General features: G+C 40.0%; 1 protein-coding gene across 1 annotated transcript in view; it reads left to right on the top strand.

Annotated features, from left to right (window-relative positions):
- Positions 1-25,030, top strand: part of KIF13B (kinesin family member 13B) — a 194,240-nt gene that overhangs the window by 142,103 nt on the left and 27,107 nt on the right. The window contains exons 35-39 of the mRNA XM_014592710.2: positions 2,749-2,901; positions 3,186-3,263; positions 6,678-6,731; positions 15,361-15,472; positions 20,637-20,770. Of these exons, the coding sequence (XP_014448196.1) occupies positions 2,749-2,901; positions 3,186-3,263; positions 6,678-6,731; positions 15,361-15,472; positions 20,637-20,770 (531 nt within the window). The remainder of the gene's footprint in view (positions 1-2,748; positions 2,902-3,185; positions 3,264-6,677; positions 6,732-15,360; positions 15,473-20,636; positions 20,771-25,030) is intronic.

Below are 25,030 nucleotides of genomic sequence, written 5' to 3'. Positions count from 1 at the left end.
AATCTCCATGCCACCTGGTTGGCCCAGTAATGTATATTTTGATGAGAGATCAGCTCTGGTGGAAAAGGATAAAGGTAGATAACCCAGTGCTTAGATTTTGTTCTAGGTAACTCTTATTGTAAAAGGTCTCCTTTCCCCTCAAGTAACATCTCAGAGTAAGCTGACTCTTGCCTGGATCTTCAAAGTGTTAGATTTACCTAGTAAGTAGTGACTATGGATTTAATTTGGAGGCTGCTAAACATTTAAAAAGTAAGGCTGTTTATGGAGTTAGGCTAGTTGCAGAATTTGGGGGTTGTAACAGATAACTTTGTGAGCATTATTTGCTCTTCTTTGTAAGACTTAAAACAAATGTACCTGTATGGCTAGCTACAGACTGTCTATTCGCTGCACCTAAACGTCTTACATGTTTTTCCAGGTTCAGATCTTGTTCTATAAATACCTTGAATGCAGCTGAGAAACAGTGATCTTTACAGTGAACTGCCTTCAGTCTTCCCTTTCAAATCTCTCATCTCCTCTACGCCTTCCTTCCCTCCCACTTGTAGTTTCCTAGTCTCTTTACAAGTGGTTTCATTCCTTAGGCGATGTGTTAAGGAAGAAATGTGGAGAAATCAGCTCCAAGATTAAACAGAGCCAGGGAACCAGCAGTTAGCGTAATGGCTATGTCGCTGGACTCCCACGTAGTCGACCGCGGTTCGTGTCCCGGACCCGGTGGCTTAAAACTCACGCCGGGCGCGTGTGCGTGCGTGCCCAAGATCCCGAGAGGAGAATGGAGGAGAAGGGATTGCGGCGTGACCATCCCCCCTGGGGGGTGATTTCTCGCTTTCTGTCTCTATGTCTCTCTCTGTCTGGCGAGCGCATGCGCCCTACAGTGAAAATCTCTCCAAAAAAAAAAGATTAAACAGAGCCACATTTGACTGGGCTGTTAATAATTAGCTAAATATCGGGGCTGGCAGGTGGCATGGTGGTTAAGGGCACTGAACTCCCACATGGCCAACCGTGCTTCTAGTCCCAGACCTAGCAGCTTGCTTTCTCACCTTTCCTCTCTCTCTCTCTCTCTCTCTCTCTCTTTCTCTCCCCCTCTCACTCTCTCCCTCTCTGGTCAAATTAAAATGAATAAATAAAGTTAAATAAAATACTTCTTTAAAAAATTAGCTAAATATCTCAGTTGACGTTTCACACTCTCAAGTCCCAGAGATAAAGAAAGAGGAAACGTGAAACTTGAAGAGTACAGTGAAAAGACTAGACCTTAGACAAAATCAAAGGATCCTTTACTAAGCTAGGTTCCCTCCAAAAAGTTCCTGAGCTACTAGGACAAGATGGCCAGAAGAGGTGGTCCGAGGCTGAAGAACTATACGAGACAGTGTATTTCCCTCTCCTTATGAAATCTGGCTAACAGCTGTTCCCTCCAGATAGCAAAAGTTTTCCGTGTCAGGTGGTGAAAGAATACTCTACCAGGAGCCAGGAGACCTGTGTTCTAGCCTTGCACCTTTTGCTAATTGTGTGGCCTTCAATTTTGTCATCTATAAAATAAAATAGGTTCCTTCTTTCCACAGTTATTACATGGCTCAGATGAATTGCTGTGGGAGACAAAAGTTCTTAGGGATTTATGCCATCTTACAAATCCTCCCATATTTAATTTGTTCTAGGATTCATTTAGCTTTTAAAAAATACTTTTGTAGGTACAATGTGTCTTATAATTGTTGCTATCTTAAAATTAATTGTCAGTTTTTTTTCCTTCTTAGTACTACATCATAAAAGGATATTTTGTCTTAGAGTTGATGGCATTTAAGATGCAGTGGCATATGTGTGGTCTGTTTTGTAGATTTTGACATTATTATACAAAATTCACAACTAAATAAAGCATCTGATTTTCCCTGATAAAAGTAACTTGTTGAGAACTCTTTGCTTGAAATAATTAGACTACTAAAGTCCCTCCCTGACTTGTGAATAGCTCAGTTAGAGTGGGGTGGGCCCTAGAAAGCCCAGGGAGGGGGAAATGACCCCCGATACTGCTCGGCTTGATAGACTTCCAGCCTTTGGCCTCTGACTCTCCAGGGCCAAGAAATGAGACCAGTGTTAGACGCTGCTGTATCGGAGTGTGCAGTCAGTGTAGTAACAGGAGACGAAACTTCAGACTCGTTTTGGCTCTGCCCTCTACACTGGGTCTTCCTCCCATTAGAGTGCTGGGAGTCCCGCCTGTGTCTGGCTGGTCACCCCAGGTCCTCTTCCCTCTCTCTTACCCTTTAACAGTTCAAGGGGTGATGGTTCTTAACATTATTGCTATGGTGGTTATGTTTCTTGCCAGTCTGCAAGATCTTTTGTAACTATTAGTGTTTTTTGTTTTGCTTTGCAACACAGTAATGGATAGTGGAGAAGGTGTAGGACCCAGTGATGGATGGTCGTTGAGAAGGTGCTAGGTTTCAGGTCTGCAGTGTTTAACTAGTCCTTCAAGTAACCTATTGGGTCGTCAGAAAAGTCATGACGTATTTTTCTGTTTTTGTATACACGGATGCATCATGATTTTTCCGATGACCCAGTAGTACCCTCATTTTATTATTTCTGTAGGACGATGCATTTGATTTCCAAAAGCTGATTTGAAAGTGGAATTTTGGAATGCATTCTGTTTGCTAGTTTAGAACTCTGTGCACATGCGCACGTGCACACATGTGTGTGTATAGACTGAGAACCTTTTATGGTGTTTTGTTCTGCAATGCTCTCAATTTTAATGTACAACGTTCTGTTCTTCAGGATGCCCAGGGAGTAGAGGAACGAGAGGCCTTAGCAAGAATGGCAGCGAATGTTGAGAACCCGGCTTCTGCTGACTCAGAGGCTTACATCGAGAAGTACCTCAGGAGTGTGCTGGCTGTGGAAAACCTTCTCACTCTGGACCGCCTTCGCCAGGTCAGCCAACAGTGACTAGAGTTGGTAGCAGCAGTGTGAACCCAGCCGTATTTTGTGTTTGACTTTCACTAACTCACCGTATTCTTGTGTCTACACTTCTGAAGCATTGACTGTAATTAACTTTGGGAGATTGCCATTAGGGCATTCTGTCATGTGATGTAGCCATCATTTAAATAACTAGGAGTGTCTGTATATACGTAGTGGATCAAACCTGATTCTTACAGAATGCTTTCGGGGCGCGTCCCTTATGTGTATTTTTCCTCTGTGTGTTTTCTGATTGGCAGGAAGTTGCAGTGAAGGAGCAGCTAACGGGAAAAGGGAAGTTGAACAGGAGGAGTATCAGCTCTCCGAATGTGAACAGGGTGAGTCCATGGGGTCCCAGTCTGCAGTGTCCGAGATCTCTTTTCTCTCTTCTTTTCTTGGAGAACTCTTTTCGGCCCTCTAAGTCTCATGTCAGTTTTAGTTTTCTTCCCCAGACTGATTTCCATCTTTCTGTTCTTTTTCCCCATGGCATGTGTGTGTACTCTGTCACTGCTAGTATTAGAAGGAAAGTGTCATTTTGTGTGTTTGTCTTTTATCTTCCTACCACTGCTGCCTAGCACAGACTAGGTGTTCCGTGAATGTTTGTGGAACTAAACCAGAACTAGCCAGTTTTAGGGTAAGCCAGTTACATTTTCTGGGTTCAAAATGATTATTTACTTCCAAAATTTATTTCTTCTCTGAGGGAGGTTGGGGTAGAAAGAGAGAGAAATAAGCACCCCTAACAGAGTTTGTATGCTACACGTTACCCCATCTTAGACCAATCAGGGGCACATATGTGTATGCCTAGCACACACAGAAGCTCTCGGGCTGTGAACCCATGGCTGTCCCACATGGGTCCGATTGTATGCCCACTGTGCTACCACCTAGACTCAGTTTGTTTTTGCATTGAGTAGAAGTCTGGATCTGGTTTGCAGAGTATTTATTTGCCTACAGGCAATTGAGTAAATAGGTTTGCTTCATAATGGTGAATTGAGTTTGTTATTCTTTTTATTTTTATTTATTTATTTATTTATTTATTTAAGAGGTTTTCACTATAGGGCGTGTGCGTTCGTCAGACAGACAGAGAGAGACAGAGAGACAGAAAGCGAGAAATCACCCCCCAGAGGGGATGGTCACGCCACAATCCCTTCTCCTCCATTCTCCTCTCAGGATCTTGGGCACACACGCACACGCGCCTGGCGTGATTTTTAAGCCACCGGGTCCAGGACGTGAACCGCGGTTGACTACGTGGGATTCCAGCAACATAGCCATTACGCTAACTGCTGGTTCCCTCTTTTTAATATTTTTTTAAAAATTATTTTGTTTACCTTATTTATTTATTTATGTACATTTGACCAGAGAGTGACAGAGTGAGAGAGGCAAAGTGAGAAAGCAAGCCACCAGGTTCAGGACTCGAATCACAGTTGACCATGTGGGAGTCCAGTGCCCTTAACCACTATACCACCTGCTGGTCCCTATTTTGATATTATTTTTTAAAAAACATAATATAATTTGTGTGCATTTAGATCATGTGACTGGTTCTTCACAGAGAAATAAACTCATGGCCCCTTGATTTATTCCTCTGTAGCCCCCTTTTTTTGAGAGGTTTTCACTATAGGGCGCGTGCGCTTGCCAGACAGAGACAGAGAGACAGAAAGCGAGAAATCACCCCCCAGGGGGGATGGTCACGCCTCAATCCCTTCTCCTCCATTCTCCTCTCGGGATCTTGGGCATGCACGCACACACGCCCGGCGTGAGTTTTAAGCCACCGGGTCCGGGATGCAAACCATGGTCAACTACGTGGGAGTCCAGCGACATAGCCATTACACTGACTGCTGGTTCCCTGTACCCCATTTTTGATAAAGATATAGATGTAAAAAATATTACTCTCTTGTTTTAACTCCACATGAAGAAACCTGCAATATTAGCGAGGGAAAAAGGAGCAGCTAAGCCTTAGCCTTGCTGTTGAGAGAGAAGGCGAGTGACAGGAAGTTTTTCCTACCAAGAGTCCATGTGACCCAACATCACCAGGGACCTCAAGCAGAAAAGTTGGGACCATTCACAGATATTAAAAATAGCACTTTAGGGGCTGGCAAGTGGCGTGGTGGTTAAAGGCACTGGATTCCTGCATGGCCGACCACAATTTGAGTCTCAGACCTGATGGCTTGTTTTCTCACTTTCCCTTTTTTTCTCTCACTTTGTCTCTCTCTAGTCAAATAAAAAAAAAGTAATAATAACAAATAATTTTTATTAACTTTATTATTTTAATTTGACCAGAGAAGGACAGAGCGAGAGTGAGAGAGAAGAGAAAGCAAGTCGCCAGGTCCACGACTTTAACCGCGGTTGACCATGTGGGACTCCAGCGTCCTTAACCACCACACCACCTGCTAGCCCCAATAAATAAATTTTTTAAGAGATTTTTGCTATAGTGTTCATGTGTTCACTGGAGAGACAGAAGACAGAGAGACAAAAAGCAAGAAATCACCCCCAGGAGGGATTACATAGCCACAGTCCCTTTTCCATTCTCCTCTTGGGATCTTGGGCATGCACGCACACGCTCCCAGCATGAATTTTAAACTACTAGACCCGGGACTTGAACTACTGTCAACCACATGGGAGTCTAGCGACATAACCATTACACTGTCTGCTGGTCCCAGTAAATAATTCTTTTTTTTTTTTAGTTTTCTTTTTTTTTCTTTGATAATTCTTAAAAAAAGAGAAAAAAAATCTTTAAAAAATAGCATGTTAAGGTAAATATTTTCTCACTCTTTCAGAAAATGATATTAAAATACACTAATATATGCAGAGATTTGGTCTTTGGGATCCTGTAGTTTAATATAGTTTTTTTTTTGGAGAGTTTTTTTGTTTTGTTTTCTTTTGTTTTGCTTTGCTTTGCTATAGGGCACGTGCGCTTGCCAGAGAGACAGAGAGAGAGATAGACAGAAAGCGAGAAATCACCTCTCGGGGGATGGCCATGCTGCAATCCCTTCTCCTCCATTCTCCTCTCGGGATCTTGGGCACGCACGAACACATACCCGGTGTGAGTTTAAGCCACCGGGTCCAGGACTTGAACTGCGATCGATTACATAGGAGTCCAGCGACATAGCCGTTACACCAACTGCTGGTTACTTAAAATAGTTTTTGAGTTTACAGTTGCTACAGATACCCAGGAAAAAGGTCATAGGCTCAGGCCGTGGTAAGATAACCAGTAACGTAGTATCTGTTAAAAGAAGAGGGCCAGCAAATGAAATTGCTCTTATTTGAGTTTGGCCAGTTGTTCCTCAGTGTAAAGTGGATCTTATATAGACCTGTCATCTAAAAATGGTTGGTTCCCAGGTCAGGGTTTTAATGTCCCCAAGGACACTGGCCACTGGTCTGCAGCCTTGGTCTTTAACAGCCTCCCTGCTGCCACTCACCTTTTTTATAAGATTTTAAACTAATTAGTTTACTTATTTATTAATTGCCAGAGGACATATACACTTGCCAGAGAGAGACCAAGAGAGGAAGAAAGTATCCCAATAATCCCTTTTCCATATCTTCATCGATACTCAGCATGCTTTTCAAGTTCCTGGGGGACGGGTTCAAACTGCATCATCAGCCATGTGGGGATCCAACTCCCATAACCACCAGGCCACGAGGTCAGACCCTGCCATCCACCTTTAACAGGGTGAAAGCTGGTTTTCTAAGGTGCAAGGACCATATGTGTGCTCTTACATATATTGATAAGGAGCTGATCTCTCTTTATATTTTCTTAGTTGTCTGGAAGCCGACAAGATCTTAATCCATCATACAGCCTGGGCAGCAACAAGGTAAGCATTTGTTTTCAGCAGTTTGAGACCTGTTTCCCTTTCAACTTCCATTTTCTCAAATATGACAGGTTATTTTAGCATGCCAACATTTCTCCTATTCGTCCATATGATGTAAAATTAATTGGAGAGTCCTTAAGTTTATGTCTTTTAATCAACCAGCTAAAATAAGGTTTATTAGTGGGACCAGATGGCATAATAGTTACGTTGGTGGACTCCCTCATAGTTTTCTGTGGTTTGAGTCCCAGACCAGGTGGCTTAAACTCATGCTGGGCACATGTTCATGCATGCCCAAGATACCGAGAGGAGAATGGAGAAGGGATTGAGGAATGGCCATCCCCCCTCGGGGAGGAGGGAGGTGATACCTAGGGAGGGGGCGCTCTGGTTCCCTCCCTCTCTGGGGAGTGTATGTGTGACTTCTGGCAATTAAAAAAAAAAAAAAAGAATAAGAAGAAAATAAGGTTTACTAGGCCCTCTTATGACCACGGTGAAAAATAATTATTTTGTGAAAATGCATATTTCTGTCTAAAAGTAACATCAGATCAGATTTCTAATAGTGAAATATTGATACGATGATTAAAAACTTATGAGAAACAAAAAATTATACTGAAAAGTTAATGTAATTTGTTGGAAGAAAGAAAAGGGGAACAGAAATTTTGTTAGCTGGAATTTATTTACTTTTTCATATAGCTTCCCCACTTACCAGAGTTTTAAGCATAGACGACTCATTTTTATTTACTTAAAAAAGACGAGCACTCCTTGAAATTGCCTTATCTAGATGTCACACATCATGGTTTGTGCCTGCCATTTTTTGTTTCTATTATTTATTATTTTTTTTAATGAAGGGAGAGTCCCAGCATGCTGTGGTCCCCCTGCCCCAGCCTGCCAGTTAGCAAGTATTGCAGGTACACACTGCAGTGCCTGTCGTGTTAAGCATGGTCTGGGATCTGGACCTGGGCCTACCGTGTGGCTCCAGCATTGCACAGTGGGATCCTGCTGCCTGAACCTGTGGCTAGTCCTGAGCTTGTCATTTTTTGAGTGACCTGGTTAGATAATGGTGCTGTCAGCTGTGAACTCGCTCTGTTTTGCTAGCGTAACCATTGAGTTGAGCAGTGGATATTGTCATATAAGATGACATGATTATTGTTAAAATAACCTGGAGGGTGTAGAGCATGGATTGAAGAAGATGGGCTATTATAACGGAAACTATTGAGGCTGAGTGGTGTTCATTATACTATTTTTATTATTATAATAGAATTAATATAAAACTATGATTAATTGTTCTATTGTCTATTTTTATGTGTTTAACATTTTCCTTATAAAAACTTCAGTAATAAGATGAATTGACAAATTTGTTAGACTTTTTTTTTTTGCCTTATTTTTAAGATATAGATTACAAGTGGTCTCCTGAAATAATGTATGTATAATTTTTCAGACATATAAACTACCCTCCAGCCTGACAGTTTACTGATGGTCAACTTAGATCTGGGTCTCTAGCAATGTGCTAAACTTCAGTACTTGCTTATACTCAACCAGTGGTAGGTTTAAGCTCAGCCTAAATTGTAATTATTTGAAAAAAGAAACATTTTTGGAAAGTTGATTATGTAGTGATTTTTAAATGTAAATTTTAAAGAAATTATACCCTAAGGAAAATACATTTACAAGAAAAAATATGATTTCATTTTTTTGGGGGAAGTGTATTTAACTCAAATTTTCAATTATGAATTCCTTGAAAGAAGTGGCCAAAATTTCTTCTGCATTTCTGTCTTGCCCAATCTCTTTTTCTTAAAATGGAGATACCAGCAATGCTACATTTGACACAGCAATACTGCACACACGAGATGTATGTACACGGGTATTCACCAGCACATTGTTTATAACAACAGAAGTTTGGAAACAAACACACTGCCTGTCAGTACAGTCTGCTTAAATATATTTCACATACACACGTGCACACGTGAACACACACACACACACATGACATACTATGCAACCATAAACATGACTAAGTCCCCCTCCAGGCACTCATGTGCAAAGCTTGCCAGGGTATAGAGGGTACTTCCAAAAGTTTGTGGAAAATGGAATTAAAGTAAAAGTTTATTTTGATGCAAATTTTGAAATCCATGCTTAGTATTTTTTTTTTTGAGAGGTTTTCGCTATAGGGCGTGTGCGCTCGCCAGACAGACAGAGAGAGACAGAGACAGAAAGCAAGAAATCACCCCCCAGCGGGGATGATCACGCCGCAATCCCTTCTCCTCCATTCTCCTTTCAGGATCTTGGGCACGCACGCACACGTGCCCGGCGCGAGTTTTTTAAGTCACCGGGTCCAGGATGCGAACCGTGGTTGACCATGTGGGAGTCCAGTGACATAGCCATTACACTAACTGCTGGTTCCCCATGCTTAGTATTTTTCATGTAAGCCTTTTCTGTGAACTTTTCGAAGACCTTCTCATATATATATAGTGATAAAAAATGACATGCAGAATGGTTTGCTGCTGTTTCTCTTGTAAAAGGAGAGGTCAGCAGAAGAGGGTGCGTATACCTTGCTTGCTTATGCACGAGAGATGGTGGCAGATACAGAGTTCAAATACTGTTAGTTACCTGTGGGGGGGGTGGGGCGCGGGGAGAAAGTGGTGGATGTTTAAAGTGGTGGATGTTAAAAGCGGGTGGAGTGTAGAAAGGTGGAGACTTCTCATTGTATACCTTTTCTTGTATTATTTGGTATTTTAACCATGTGGACAAATTACCTAATTACCTGCTTAAAATTTTTAAAATCTAATCTTTAAGTTTAAAAAAAATTTTTTTTATATTTAGTAGTTTGAGGTGGTTTCCAGTTAGCTCTATCCTTAACAATTTGTATATGAAATCTTAAGGGAACAATTACCAAAGAAATTGTTATTTTGGAAATCTCAAAGACTTATTATTTTTCTTTTTTTTCTTTTCTTTTGGGGACTTCCTGCATGCCTCAGTTTTCAGAGATCCAGGGAGAGGTAATTAATCCATTAGGTTTTCCTAATGAGTGGGATACAAGTACTATCCTACTATCAAACCCTTGACCATGTTTACTTTTTCCTTCAGAATGCCAACTTTTCTAAGTGTTTTCTATAAGATGACTACATTCGGCCCTGTGCTAACTTGTACCTTTTTGTAAAAATGACTTCTGTAGCAGTGTGTGATTCTTACAACTGTGTCTTTCTGACTGGGCCCAACACTGTCCCAGTATTTGTCAGGAAAATACCAGGATTGAGAACATCTTCCTGAATTTAGCAGATTTTGGAATGTGAGGAGTTAGAGTTAGTGTATGCTGTATAAATAATACAGAGAACTATTTGGGGACTTGCAAGCATGGGTCAGGGTGAGTGGAACAAAGGGTGGCAGAAGTGTTCTTTTCATTCAGCGTGAGAATGTCTTGGTGTCTCTGCATGAAAGTATTTAATGTACAAGAGAGTTGAGTCAGAAATATAATTTTAACCTGGACTTGGTGATGCTGAAAATACTAGAAAATATGCTTTGAAGGCATTGATAATTAGACTTAAACGGTTACATCTACCTTGCAGACTTGGGTGGGGCTGTTTCTGGGCCCTCTCTTTCCACAGATCTTTCTGTCTCTAATGCTGCTAAGAAATCAAAATCATAGGGACCATTAGTTGGTATAATGGCTATGTTACTGGATTCCCATGTAGTCGACTGGGGTTCGAGTCCCGGACCCTGTGGCTTAAACTCATGCCGTGTGTGCATGCCCAAGATCCTGAGAGGAGAATGGAGAAGGGATCGCAGCATGGCCATCCCCCCTGGGGGGTGATTTCTCACTTTCTTTCTCTCTGTCTCTGTCTTTCTGGCAAGTGCACATGCCCTATAGCAAAAACCTCTCCCCTCCAAAAAAAAAAAAAAGAAATCCAAGTCATAGACGAGACACTCGCTCTGCTGCCTCCTTCACATCATGTCACCTCATTCCTCATGTCACACAGCGTGAGCATGTTTAGGCTCAGCTTTGATGGTACAGGTGGGAGAGCTGTGCGGTAGCTGAGGAAATGTGGGAGGCAGACGGGGTGTGGTGGCACATGTACATGCCTGGGGTCCTAGCTAACTGGGAGGCTGGGGCAGGATGATAGCAACCACAGTATGGCTAGACCCTGTCCAAAATTCTTGTCTATCTCTGTCTTTCTCCCTCCCTTTTTGCTTTACTCCTTCCATGTTCCCCTCTCTCATTTAAAAGAAAAAAGATATATTTATATTTGCATTAATACTTATAATTACATGGGAATACACAGGATAAGTTCTGGTCACCCCTTCCCTTAGTTTTCAGATACTCTCATACAGAGATTCATCAGTTGGGAGGAAGAGTGAGATTAAGAGGGTGACAGAGAAGGAGGAGTAGAAGGGTGTGGTGGATCAGGGCCTGTAGGGAGGTGAGAGAGGATCTGTAGAAGGTGCTAAATACAGATTCATGCTCTGGCCTGAGAATACTTTGAATTAAGTCAAGACTGTTTTTCATGCTCTTGTTTATTGATGCTCCCTACATATTAAAATAGAAATCGTTTTACTAAACTACCAAGATGGAATTGATTAACTAATCTTTAAAGAAATAAATAGAATTTGATCAACTACTCCAAATTTTAAATTCATTATAGGGCCTAAAAAGTTATTCTTGGGATAAGTCTTTCAATTACAGATATAAAATATGAACCCCAGTTGAAACGATATTGGCCATTTATTGTTACTATTTCATTGTTATTGTAAGGATACTTTTTATAGGTATAGTGAAAACTTAGCAAGCTTTTTATGATGATCATCTACCAAGACTAACTGGCATTTAGGTGCGGAATTAATTTCAATATGTTGGTCTTTCCACTTCAAGTTGGCTGTGTGTTTTTGCGGTCTTTTGAAATACGAGAAACCCTGTCCACAAAAATATTGTCATCTCTAAAGCCATTTTAGAGGAATTTTATTTTTTATAAGTTAGCAAGATATGGTACGTTGTCATCTTCTGATTGGAGTTTTTGAGGAAATTAAAAGTAGTCAATAGCTCGAGTGAATATTTAGTTAAACAAAACTATATTGTGTCTTTTGGCTTTATCCCTTTTTTGAGAAGTAATTATTTAGTGTAGCTTTGTAAAGGCTGATGCCAGTGCCAGACATGAGTCACTTCTCCTTTAGTTGCATTAGCAGCTACTCTTGGACCTGAAATGTCACTGGCACTTCTCTTTGTCACTTTTGTGTTCAAAATCAGACCCTTTTATGGAAAAATCCAAAGAATTTGTGTCTGGCAGTGGAGCAGGAACAGGAAGCACACGGGGACCAGGCCACAGCCTCGAGCCTGCCCGGGACTCTTGTGTTCTTGCCCTTTCCACTTTGCCTCCAAGCAAGATGCTAACTACAAAAAGTTGCTATAATGAATGGATTTTTTTATTTGGATTTCTCCTGTCAAGACAGATAATCCCTAATTCCCAAGCTAGTTTAGGGATCCAAAACCAAGACCAGGTCCTTCTCGCTTGGATGCCCTTAGCATGGCGGATTCCTAAGTATGTTAGACGTGCCGAAGGTGAGAAGCAGACCAGAGACTCATCTTTTTAGGTTCATGGTGGGGTGTAGATTACTGTGATAGAAGGTTAAACCAAAAGAATACACTTTTCAACTTTTATATCTGTGCTGTTTAAAAGAACCAAAAATTTCAGTATCTTATGAATCTTTTTTTTTTTTTTTTTTGCTACAGATTTTTGCTACAGGCGCATACGCTCACCAGAGACACAGAAAGAGAGAAATCATCCTCTGGGGGATGGCCATGCCATAATTCCTTCTCCTCCATTCTCCTCTTGGAATTTGGGCATGCATGCACATGTACCCAGTGTGAGTTTTAAGCCACTGTGTCCAGGACTCATACCATGGTCAACTACGTGGGAGCCCAGTGACAGCCATTACTCCATCTGCTGGTCCCATGAATACTTTTTATTCATAATCCTGAGGTCATCTCCTGACGTATATTTAACTGGGTTGCTTTATTTATTAGTTTTTTTGTCTCTCCCCACATTTCAGTAAAGGGAGAAGAGCTCTAGAACAGCCAAGCATACAAAATTAACAGCAAAGAAAGTAATTGCCTTGTCCCTCGGGGACCGCGTATGTAGCCATACCCTGACCCATAAGGGTCTTCTCTGGTAGGAGAACGGACACGGACACAGGACAAAAAGTACAGAGAGAATGATTTCAGAGGGCGTCTTCCCGGAGGTTCATGGGTATCAGCTGGAAGAGAGAAGAGTGTCGCACCCAGCTTATCATTTGAATTTGCTGTTCTCTGTAAATCAGGGTCCTTTCTATCCCCGAGCGAATTGAGATCCATGTCTTTAGACTGTGAGACCAGGGACAGGTAGTGTGTGAGATTTCTCGAGGCTAAGAGGACCTGCTGGTGGATGGATGGAAGGAAGTGGGCGGGTCTCCATTTCTCCTGATCTGAAGGGCTGACAGCATGGTGAAGGTGTTGTCTCAGTATCTGCACATGCTCCTGCGTGTTCCCACTTCAAACCTTCGAGTACACGAGGGGAGGCAGGAGGACTGCTGTTCTGTTCTGATCTGTTCTGATTTGGTAGTAACATTGGGTGTGGAGTGCTGGGAAAAAAATTACCCATGAAGCTAGCAGAGCCCTGAGTGAGCCTGTGGCAGAGGGGACACTTACAGTATTTGTCACTGGACCATTTGACATCAGACAGCCCAGGTGCCGATTCCAAATCAGCCACTTAGTTTTCTTAAAGGATGGAGTGCTGTCACATCAGCTGCCCAACAAGAACGAAAATCTAAAATATGAAAATGAATTTATTCTCAAATTAAGTGAGTTGTCTTCATAATAACCTTGTATGAGCTTGAAAGTGTAAACAAAGCATGAGGCTTTTCTTCCCTGAGAAGATTATTGACCTAGTGCTCAGGCACCTGATGGCGATATCCCAGAGTACACAAAGCCGCCACATCCCAGGCAGATAATTAAATTCAAATGCAAAAAACATTAACAAATCATTAAAGTATGTAAATGAGTGTGCGATTCCTATAACACAAATGCTCCCGCGGTGAAGTGTTAGGGTTCAGAGTTCCCCTGGTCGCGTTCATGCCTGTTTTGTTTCCTTGCTTCCTGATGAGGGCTGGACGTCATAGCATTTTTAAAAACCCTGTCAAGTGCTGAGAGAGTTCCTAGGGAAGCGAGGCGTTCTCTGAGGTAAACAGGATCCAGATCACTTAGGGCTTATTGATTTTATGATCAGTACTTAGGGTGTTGCTAAAAGCAGATAGGTTTCCAATACATATCTGAAACCTAAGAGGCTTTTCCACCTCGATCCATCTTAAAGAGCAGCAAAGAGCTTGCTGTTCCTCTCCACATTCAGGCCATTAGGAAAGAAAACTGGAGTTAATCGTTGGGGTCATTCATCCATGGACACTAGTTTAAAATAATGTTAACAGTCTTACTAAATTGTAGTGAAACAGAAGCTAGAGATTGCCCAACAGTTCAAAGTGGACTTAAAGCATTTAAAAGCTTTGCAACTCTTTTCTTAAAAATTTTGTACAAGTAGCATTTGGTTGGGGCTGCTTTCTTTACTGGATAGAACTGATGTTAGTGTTTTGATGGACTCACATTTTTATGACCCACCACAAGTTTACAGTGGTCGCTTACTCCATTAGTGGACTGGCATTATTCTTGTGTTATGCAGTGAAACCTTTTTTATGGGAATTCACAAAATAAGTTGAGAGTACAATAAAACTTGTTAATTCAGAGACTTCCATAATTGAGAACTGATTATTTGACTTTTTTTGAGCCAGAATTTATCTTTCATATCAATTAAAAATGAGAGGCTTGGTAATACACTGTCTGAAAACTTTAACAATCACAGATTATTTGAATGGGGCTAGCCATGTAACACAGTGGTCAAGCCCTATGCTTAGGGAGCCAGAGTCCACATGGCTGATGGTAGTTGGAATCTTGGCCCCTGACAGCTTGAAAAACACTCTGGGTGCATATACATATATGCCCCAAATCCTGTCCGTATGGAGAAATGGAGGAAAAAGGATTACTGCATGACTGTATCCCACTTCAGGAGGTGGGGGGGCTTTCTCTTTCTCTCTCTTTCTCTTATTCTCTGGCAAGTGCATGCACCTTCTCACAATTAAACGAAAAACTATAAAAATAAAAGCTGTATGCACCTAAATAGAAACATGTACTCCTAGAGAGGAGAGAAGAGACACCTTCCAATAGTAGGGATGTTCTTGGGTTTCAGTTGAGAAGCTGCAGTGTAGAAAGAATATCTCAATGCAGAAATGACACCAGAAGCAGAACTTCAGGGAGAATTTCAAAAGGAATATTTTAATATATCCATATTTTGTGAGAAGGCAACAGGGCATAGCAGAAGGCATGAGGATAGAACTCACTGGGAGACTGTAAGTGGAGGGATATGCAAACACAAGGTGTTATCATTAGGGAAATTGATACTATGAGCAATGACAAGTCTGAGAAGAAAAGCACTCTTGGCAGTCAGACTGACCATGTCCTGTAAAAGAAATAACACTGTGATATATGACAGGTTTTTAGTGAATATCTTTAAGTATTTTTGTTAATTGAAGAATGCGAAAGAAAATTCTTGATTTTGTTCCTAAATAGGGCCGGTGGGAAAGTCAGCAGGATGTCTCTCAAACCACAGTTTCCAGAGGAATAGCACCAGTCCCCACAAGTCTCTCTGTTTCACCACAAAATAACCATTCTCCAGATCCAGGTGAGTTATTCTTTTCATTTGTCATTTACTGTCATGACCTTTGAGCATCTTTCAGAAAGAGTTTAAATTGGGTTTTCCTATTTAACTGCTGCTCTACTGGTTAATATCTAGTTGAATTTTCCCACTTCTTAATATGTTGAAGCAGGTTGATTTTGTAATGTTGAATTTATTTTGTCTTCCTCTGACAAATACTACATGATCATGGTGATCATAGTGCATTATTCTTTATGTATTTGACCCTGTTTACACACACACACACACACACACACACACACACACACGAAGAATTATTTCATTTATTTATTTATCTATTATTTTTTCACTTGAGTTTTGCCAGAGAACAACAGAGAGAGAGAGAAAGAGAGAGAGAGAGAGAGTGAGAAAGCAAGCCTCCAGGTCTGGGACTTGAACCCTGGTCAGCCATGTGGGAATTCCAGTGCCTTAACCACCACACCACCTGTTGGCCCTACAAATACATATATATATATTTTAAGTTTATTTATTTATTTCATCCATGAGTGAGACAGAGGGACAAGCACGCCCAATAGAGTTATGCTGAAATTCAGCCCCAGTTTCAGCCAGCCTTGGAGCATGGGGCACATGTACCCTCTTTATTTAGAGACATCTCCAGATGCAACCTAGAACTCACATATAGATTGATCTAGAACCTTTCCATGAGGTCAGCCTTGCAGTGTCACATTGCCTCTGCACCACCATTTGGTCCCTGTTTACTAATGTTTTGTGACGGATTTTTTTATGTGTTTTCTATAATGATATCCGTACTTTTAAACTTTCTCATTTCGTTTTGTTAGTTTTTGGTGTCTTGATTGCATTGGTCTCATAAAATTACTTCGGAAATGTTTCTTATCTGTTTTTCTGGAAGAAAATGTTTACATAACATTGGCATTACTTCATCTTTAATTATTTGACATAATTCTCCAGAGATACTCTCTGGGCCTGGAATTTCTTAGTTGGAATATTTTAAATTATGACTTGAGTTTCTTTAATATAGGATTATTTCGATTTTTATATTTCCTGAGTCAGGTTTTGTAGTTATATTTCAAGGAATTTTCTGTTTCACCTAGATTATTACATTTATTTTCACAAGTTTTACAACATTACCTCACGGTAATGAAGATCCCTTACAATGTTCCTTGTCTTTATTTTGTTTTATTTTCCCCCTGCTTTTCTTGAATACTTTTGCAATAGGATTATGAAATGTATTCATGTTGTCACAGGGCCAAGTTTTGGCTTTGTTAATTTTCTTTATTGTTTATTTTCTGCTTCATTAACTTTTGAAATTTATTTCTGTGTGTCATACATTTTGACATGTTGCGCTTCCTATTCAGAAAATCTTTAATTTCCCTGTGATTTCTACTTTGACCCATGGGTTATGGAATAGTGTGTTAATTCATTTTTGTATATTTGGGGACATTTTCTAGTTAACTTTCATTATAATCAAAGAATAGACTCTTTAATATATCAGTCTCCTGAAAATATTTGAGACGTTTTTTTAAGAGAGATTTTTTGCTATAGGGCACGTGTGCTTGCCAGAAAGACAGAGAGAGAGACAGAGAGACAGAAAGCGAGAAATCACCCCATAAGGGGGATGGTCACACCACAATCCCTTCTCCTCTGTTCTCCTCTCAGGATTTTGGGCACGTACACACACGTACCTGGAGTGAGTTTTAAGCCTCTGGTTCCAGGATTTGAACCACAGTTAGCCATATGGGAGTCCAGCAACATAACTGCTATGCCATCTGTTGATCCCAAATATTTGAGACTTTATGTCTCAGAGTATGTTCTATCTTGGCCACCATTTGATGTGCACTGTTGTGTTTGAGGTATAGCATGCGGTGTATATCAAATTAAGTACGTGTAGCCGATAGTCTTGTTCATATCTTCTGTATTCTTAACTGATTTGGGCGGTGGAGGAGGCATTTGTTCTATCAGTTCCTGAGAGGGCGTTTGATATCCAATATGATTGTGAAATGGTGTTTATTTCCTTTTAATTATATCAGTTCTTTCATTCACTTAAAAATTCTATTAATTAGGTATTTTCATCTCTCTTCAGCCTGAAGAATACTGTTTAGTAGTTCTTATAGTGTGTTCTCCTAGAGAAAAAAAGCTTTCCTCTTTTGACAGTATCTTTATTTTTCTATTTTTTAAAGGATATTTTCATCAACTCGAGAATTCTGGGTTGGTAGCTCTTTTCTTTTAGCATTTTCAGAATATTTTATCGTCTCCTGACCCCTTTAGTGCTTAGAATCCAGCTATCGGTTGTGCCATTTTCACCCTGAATGTAATGTGTCTTTGTTGGATTTGCAACCTTTCAAATTTTTCTCTTTTTTGTTTTTTTGTTTTGTTTTGTTCTGTTTTTAGTGGTCATACTGTGGTTTGGTCAGGTATAGTTTCCTGGGTACATATCTTGCTCAGGTTCCACCATGCCCTTAAATCTATAAATTGATATTAATCAGCTAGTTTGAATAATGTTCAGGTAATGTTCATTAAATTATACACCCCTGGGGACCAGCAGGTGGAGTAATGGCTATGTCACTGAACTCCCATGGGGTTGACCACAGTTCGAGTCCTGGACCCGGTGGCTTGAACTCAAGCCGCATGTGCATGCATGCCTAAGATCCCAAGAGGAGAATGGAGGAGAAGGGATTGTGGCATGGCCATCCCCCCGGGAGGTGATTTCTTGCTTTCTGTCTCTCTGTCTCTCTCTGTCTTTCTGGTGAGCACACCCACCCTATAGCAAAAACCTCTCAAAAAAAAAAAATTATACCCCTGTCCTTTTTGTTCCTTTTGTGTCTTCTGAAGATCTAATCATGGACAGGGTTTGATTGCTTACTATGACCCTATAGCTGACAAAGGCTGTATTTTTTTCTATTTTAGACAGGGTCTTGCTGTTGTAACCCTCTGCCTCGGTGTCTGGGCTAGGACTATAGACACACACCACTACACCCAGCACTATTTTTAAAATTTTTTGATAGAATATCACTGTGTTGCCCCGGCCAACCTTCAGCTTATTACCCCCCTGCCTCAGTCTCCCCAGCTCTTGTTTTAAATCCCCTAAATTGTTGTTTTTAAAAATTATAATCATTACTTACGTGATTTACATATTTATAATTTAGTTTTGCTCATCGTTTCTCGTATCTCATCCTTTCTTGGGGGCTTGGTTTCTTCCTTAGTGAATTAATCCGTCATTAGTGCATTTAGTGATTATTCGTTAGTGACAACTCTATTTCTTTTTTGTGTTAAAATTTTTATTTTGCTCTCACTTTGAAAAGTCCTTTTACTATGGAAGTATCAAACACACAGAAGTGAAGAGAGTAATATCAAATGCCCTCGAGAACCCAACTCCCGATTTCAAAATGATCAGTTCCTGACTAGCCTGATTTGTTTGTACTCTTGTTTTTCCACACACTCCCGTGGGGATTTTAAAGCAAATCCCAGATGTCATTTCATCTCTATATTTTTTGTGTGTGTAGCTCTAAAACTATACACACAATAACTTTTACTCCTAAGAAAAACTTTAAAAATGATTTCTACCTATTATCAAACTTTAAGCAGTGTTCAGATTTCTCCATTTGGCTGAGAAGTCCTTTTCAGTTATCTTGAATGAAGATTCAAGTAAGAGTCATATGTTGTAATTGGTTGATATGTCTCTTAAGCCTCTTGCATCTCTGTATTCCCTTCCATCTTTTTTCTTCTTCACAGTTGTGTTTGTCGAAGAGACCAGGTTCTTGTTCAGTTGATTGGTACGGTAAGCCAGGTTCTTGTACAGAGTGGACTGTACACTCTTGTTTTTGCTGGTCGCCTTGTCATTAGGTTGCTTAAACATGACTCCCTGTCCCTGTGTTTCCTATCTTTGTAGTTTGAGTGAGGACCTTTCTCACATTCGGGTTAATTTAAGAGCTGTGTACAGATGCCAGAGAGGTTGGAGAGCCATGATGTCTGATTGTCTTTCATTTTGTGATATGTGCAGCTTTTGATCGATGAGATTTTTGCTTAATTAGTCATCACCTTCATTGTAGAAAGTTAGTTTAACTTGATATAGAAATCTAGACTGTTGTCATTTTATTTTTTAAGTGTTGAGATGATTATGTTCTTGTTCTGGCTCTTTATTCACCTTTAACTCGTTTTATTTTCTATCGTCACTCCTTTTGGATTTTTCTGCATTTTTTATTTCTTTTCAATTACTTGGCTTTTCTGAACTCAGTTGCACTGTATGTCTTGGACTTGGAGCCCTCTCTTCGCTGTATTTGTTAGTGGTTGCTCTCACGGTTACAATGCACATTCTTAACTCTCCAGAGCCTACTTAGAGTAAGTTTTATGTGCTTTATGTAAAATGTAGAAACCTTTACAGCTCTGTTGGGCCATTTACCAACTGTATTGCCGGTAAGCTTGCAGTCCTTTTGGGGTCAGTGTAGAGTTCTGGGGGTCATTACACACTCCTTTTCAGGTAGAATATACACATTCCTAAAGGTGACTTGCTTGTTCTTCTTAAAGCAGTATACAGATACAGCTTTTTATCATTTGTAACTTGGATTAGGTTTGCCTGTCATTAGGAAGGGGGAAGAACTCTTACTATATCATAAATATTATCTGGTTCCTGATTTTAGTCTTTAATAGGTAAGAGCATAGTTAGTTCAGGGCTTTTATCCCTCTCTTGTAAAACAACCCAAACGCCACCCTTTTCCCAAAGGTTCAGTTTTATGATCTTCCTTTAGTTACAAAACATAGTTATGAAAAGATTGGAGTCGAGTAAGACAGCCTCTGGCTGCAGAGAGCTTGCAGCCTAGATAGAGAAGTATTACGTGTGTCATTGACTCTGTGACTTAAAAATCAAATCCTGTTTTATCCTAGGGTGGAAGTTGGTACCTGTACCAATTAGTGACCCACCCTGTTAGGAACACCGCATGTTAGAATGTTTTAGACGTTTCCCAATTACTGCCATCTTATTGGAAAGGAAGCACCATTGCCATTGTGCCCGAAAGTGACTACTGAGATGCTGTTTTTCTAGCATTTATCTTTTTAGAGATTATTTATGTGATTTATATTGTTAGATTTGCCGACAACTGATGTTTGCAAATTTACAGGGAGAAAATGTCTCTGCGTTTTCTTGTTTCATCGTTTGTCCTCTCACTGCTGTTGACAGGACTCAGTAGCTTTGCAGCTTCCTACTTGAATCCAGTGAAGTCCTTTGTGCCACAGATGCCCAAGCTGCTGAAGTCTCTCTTCCCTGTCCGCGATGAGAAAAGGGGCAAGCAGTCATCCCCTCTTGCCCATCAGGTAAAAGGCATCCGACAGGGAACATCTCAACAGCTGCCTCACAGATCACTGGCACGGCGATGCTCCGTGTTACGCCCAGGCTAGAGGCAGAGGGACATAGAGTGATGAGGGTGCTAGACCTGGGCTTTCACACCTTTTAGTGCTGGTGGTGATTCCTCTCCCACTCTCTTCAGAGATAACAGAGCTGTTTAAACTTATTGACATGCTCCATCCTTTTTGCTTTTAAAAAGTGCCAAGGACACAACTAATGTGATTTATGGTAATATCACTTAGAGCAACAATAGTAAAATTTATGAAGTGCACTTAGCATTGTTTGTGTATTGCCAAGTAGAAAATGTCATTCTATTTTTAATTCTTGATTTCATTTCTTTCTTCAGTTTTACATCATAACTGTCCTTTCCTCTCAACCTGTTCTTCTACAGTGGATAACCTGTTATTTCACTTAAAAGTGATCACTTATCTTATTTCCTTTTCCTTTTTTTTTATTTTTTGTAATTCCACTCAGCCCTAGGATAAGTTCTAGATAAAATGTTAAAGGGTTTTGCAAACAGTCAGGAAGCTGCTCTTAGGCAATGGTGAATGGGAACTTTGTTGGAAATGCAGTTTCTAGTCTTATGTAGGTGTTAACTCAGCAGAAAATGATAAATGAGGATTTATTTATACTCATTCCAAAACACATACAGTGCAGGTTCAGTTGTTGAAATAAGTCTTCTCACATCAGCTTCTCTCCACATTCTTTTGAACTTTTGAGTTGCAGAAATACAGATAAGTAGTTGTTTGAGACATAACTACTTAAAAAAAGTTTCTGAGTTCTTGAATGCATATTCAAGGGAGATGGAATTATTTTTACAAGGCTGCTGTGAGCATATGTATTTTTTTTTCAATCTGACATTATATAAGCTTATACATAAGCCCCCATGTATACACAGTGGATAGGAAAAATTTATATTGAAATTTTAAAGATGTTCAAATTATATTTAACTAGTCACAGAAAGGGTGTTTAACAATTTCTTACACTTATAAATGAAAACTATTGGGTTGTCAGAAAAGTACTGATGCATTTTGCATAGAAAATCAGAAAATATACATCTTGACTTTTCTGACAAAACCAATATAAAATTTTGATATAGTTTGGAATATCAAAAATATTTTTAAATAATTATTTATGTATTTATTATTATTTTTAAAAAATTTGCTATAGGGCATATGTGCTCACCAGAGAGAGACAGAGAGAAAGTGAGAAGGCAGGCTGCCAGGTCTGGGACTCAAACCAAGTCGGCCATGTGGGAGTCCAGTACCTATTTCTTACACTTATAAATGAAAACTATTGGGTTGTCAGAAAAGTACTGATGCATTTTGCATAGAAAATCAGAAAATATACATCTTGACTTTTCTGACAAAACCAATATAAAATTTTGATATAGTTTGGAATATCAAAAATATTTTTAAATAATTATTTATGTATTTATTATTATTTTTAAAAAATTTGCTATAGGGCATATGTGCTCACCAGAGAGAGACAGAGAGAAAGTGAGAAGGCAGGCTGCCAGGTCTGGGACTCAAACCAAGTCGGCCATGTGGGAGTCCAGTACCTTAACCACCACACCACCTGCTGGCCCAATTATTTATTTTTTAATTGACACATAATAATTGTAGCTATGTGCAAGATATGGTATGAATTTTTTTCTTTATTTTAGTGCATAAATACGATGCGCATTGTGATCAAATCAGGGTCATTAGCATATCTTTCACCACAGACATTTGTTACTATTTGTGTTGAAAATACTTGAAATTCTTTTAGCTATTTTGAAATTTGTAATGAATTCTCAGTAACTGTCATTGCGCCACTGTGCCGTAACAGTAGGATTTGTTTCTTTTATGTACCTGTAATTTTGTATTCGTTAACCCACATTTCTCTTCCCCCTCTTCCTCTTACCCTTCACGGCCTCTAGTAATGCTTGATCTTCTCTCTACTTCCGTGAGGTCACTTCTTTTTCAGTATCTGCATGACCGAGAACTTGCGGTATTTTTCTGTGACTGAGTTATTTCACTTAATACAGTGTCCTTGAGGCTTGTCCATGATGCTTTAAATGACACGATTCCATTCATAATTGCATTCTCTCGTGTCTGTATACTGCAGTTTCTTTATCTATTCATCTGTTGTTAGATGTCAGTTATTGAAATGAATCTGTAACTGTGGGAGCTAAGTTATGGGAGGTTTGGAGAGAGGCAAAAATGATGTTTCCTATTTTTTGTCATTGTGTACATTATTGTGTTCTAAACATCTATTAATATATTGTTTCATGTACCAGCAGATGGAATAATGGTTATGTTGCTGGACTCTCGTGTACTTGACCGTGGTTTGAGTCCTGGACCCGGTGATTTGAAACTCACATTGGCCGTGCGTTTATGTGTGCACAAAATCCCAAGAGGAAAGTGGAGGAGAAGGGATTGTGGCATGGCCAGACCCCCAGAGGGTGATTTCTTGCCTTCTTTTTGTCTCACTCTGTCTCTCCAGCAAATGCATGCGCCCTACAGCAAAATCTCTTTCTCTCTCTGTATATAGAGTTTCACAAAGTGTGATTAATGAACTGTCTTTGGAAATTACCAAGGTAGATTTTTTTTTTAAGAATTATTTAACTTTTATTCATTATTATTAGTTTTCTTTCAATTTTGACCAGAAAGAGAGAGGGAAAGTGAAAAAGTAAGCCACCAGGTCCAGGACTCAAACTGTAGTCAGCCATGTGGGAGTCCAGCACTCCAGCACCTTAACCACCATACCACCTGCTGGCCCTGGTAGATTTTTTTTTTTTTTAAATAAAATCTCAGGCTGGCCTTTAGCTTGGTGGTTAAGGGAGCTGGATTCCATATAGCAAACCAAGCAGTTCAAACAAATCCCAACCCCAGAGGCTTTAAAAACATGTGGGTTTGTGCCCATATGTGCCCCAAATCCTGACCGGATGGAGAAATGCAGAAGGAATTGCAGCATGATTATTCTCTATGGGGATGTATTTTTGTCTCTCTTCCTCTTTCTGTCTCTGTGGTCAGAACACACATCCTCTGGCAAATAAAAAAATAAGGTTTCTCAGCCTGAGCCAGAAAACAGTAGCCCACCTGGAGATGCCTTTTAATCTGCATTTGTAAGTACCTGAGGTGATTGTTACTCAGGAATCACCCGGTTACCATTCAAGTTTGATAACTAGTGCTTCTCATTTGCTGCTGGTTAAAGGAACTTAGCTATGTTGAAGGAAATTGGAATTGCCTTAGAAGTCATTGATTCAGATTACCATAGTTACAATTATTTTTTAAAGCTCTCTTCAGTTTTCCATGTAGCAAGTCATTCAGCTGCTACACGTAGAGCTCATATTCTTACACAGTGGTTCTGTGGCTGAGAGGAACAAGAATGATAAAAAACAGATCTAGTGATTAGAAAATAACTGATTTATAATGTCTGGAATAAAAGAGATCTTGAAATGTTTGAGAGATTTCTTAAGCAGTTCTTGTTTGCTTCAGTTTGTTTTTTGTGCACATGCAAATAAAGGCATTGGGGAAATTGTCTCCATACAAATGTTTCATATTTCATAGGTAAATACAAATATAAATCTAAAACTTACCTTAATGAAGGTAACCCAGAGTGGAGCTAAAACACTCCTGTGGGTTTGTGAAAACACTGCTCCACAGAAGGGGCTTCCCTTTTCTCTGGGTTGTCAGGGCATCCCATCTCGCCCACGCCGGCTCCAGCCTCATCTTGCTGACTTTACATCAACACATTCTGGAAACTTTTCGGTGAGGTTTTGTTTACCTGCCTTCCCTCCTGCTGACGGCTCTGTCCTCAGTCCCTTTTAGGGACCGTTTATTCCATCAAGACTCTGCGATCCATAGATACCCCAGAGCTTTGTCCTGGACCCTTTTTTAAAACAAAACAAAACAGTTTTGTCCATGACTAATCTCATTCAGTTCCATGACTTTAACCATTGACATGAAATAACCAGAGTGATCTTTCATAATATTATATTAGTCCATCCTTGAAACCTCCCAGTGTTTCCCATGAAAACTGGCTAGCATCGAAATTTCTCACTGTGGTTTACAGTGTCCTGTGGGATCTGATTCTCTGACCTTTAGTGTTTAGTCCTTTATTCTTTTTCTTCACCACACTAAGCCATATCAGCCACCTTTGTACTTCATGAACGCACAAGCACATTTCTGTCCCAAGAGTTTGGGCACTTGCCTTTTCTCCCAGTTGGAATGAACTCTTTCACA

The sequence above is a fragment of the Tupaia chinensis genome, unplaced genomic scaffold (assembly GCF_000334495.1).
Source record: "Tupaia chinensis unplaced genomic scaffold, TupChi_1.0 Scaffold138390_1, whole genome shotgun sequence".
Lineage (NCBI taxonomy): Eukaryota > Metazoa > Chordata > Mammalia > Scandentia > Tupaiidae > Tupaia > Tupaia belangeri.
Note: the sequence above shows the minus strand (reverse complement) of the source record. Positions and strands in the feature narration are given on the sequence as shown.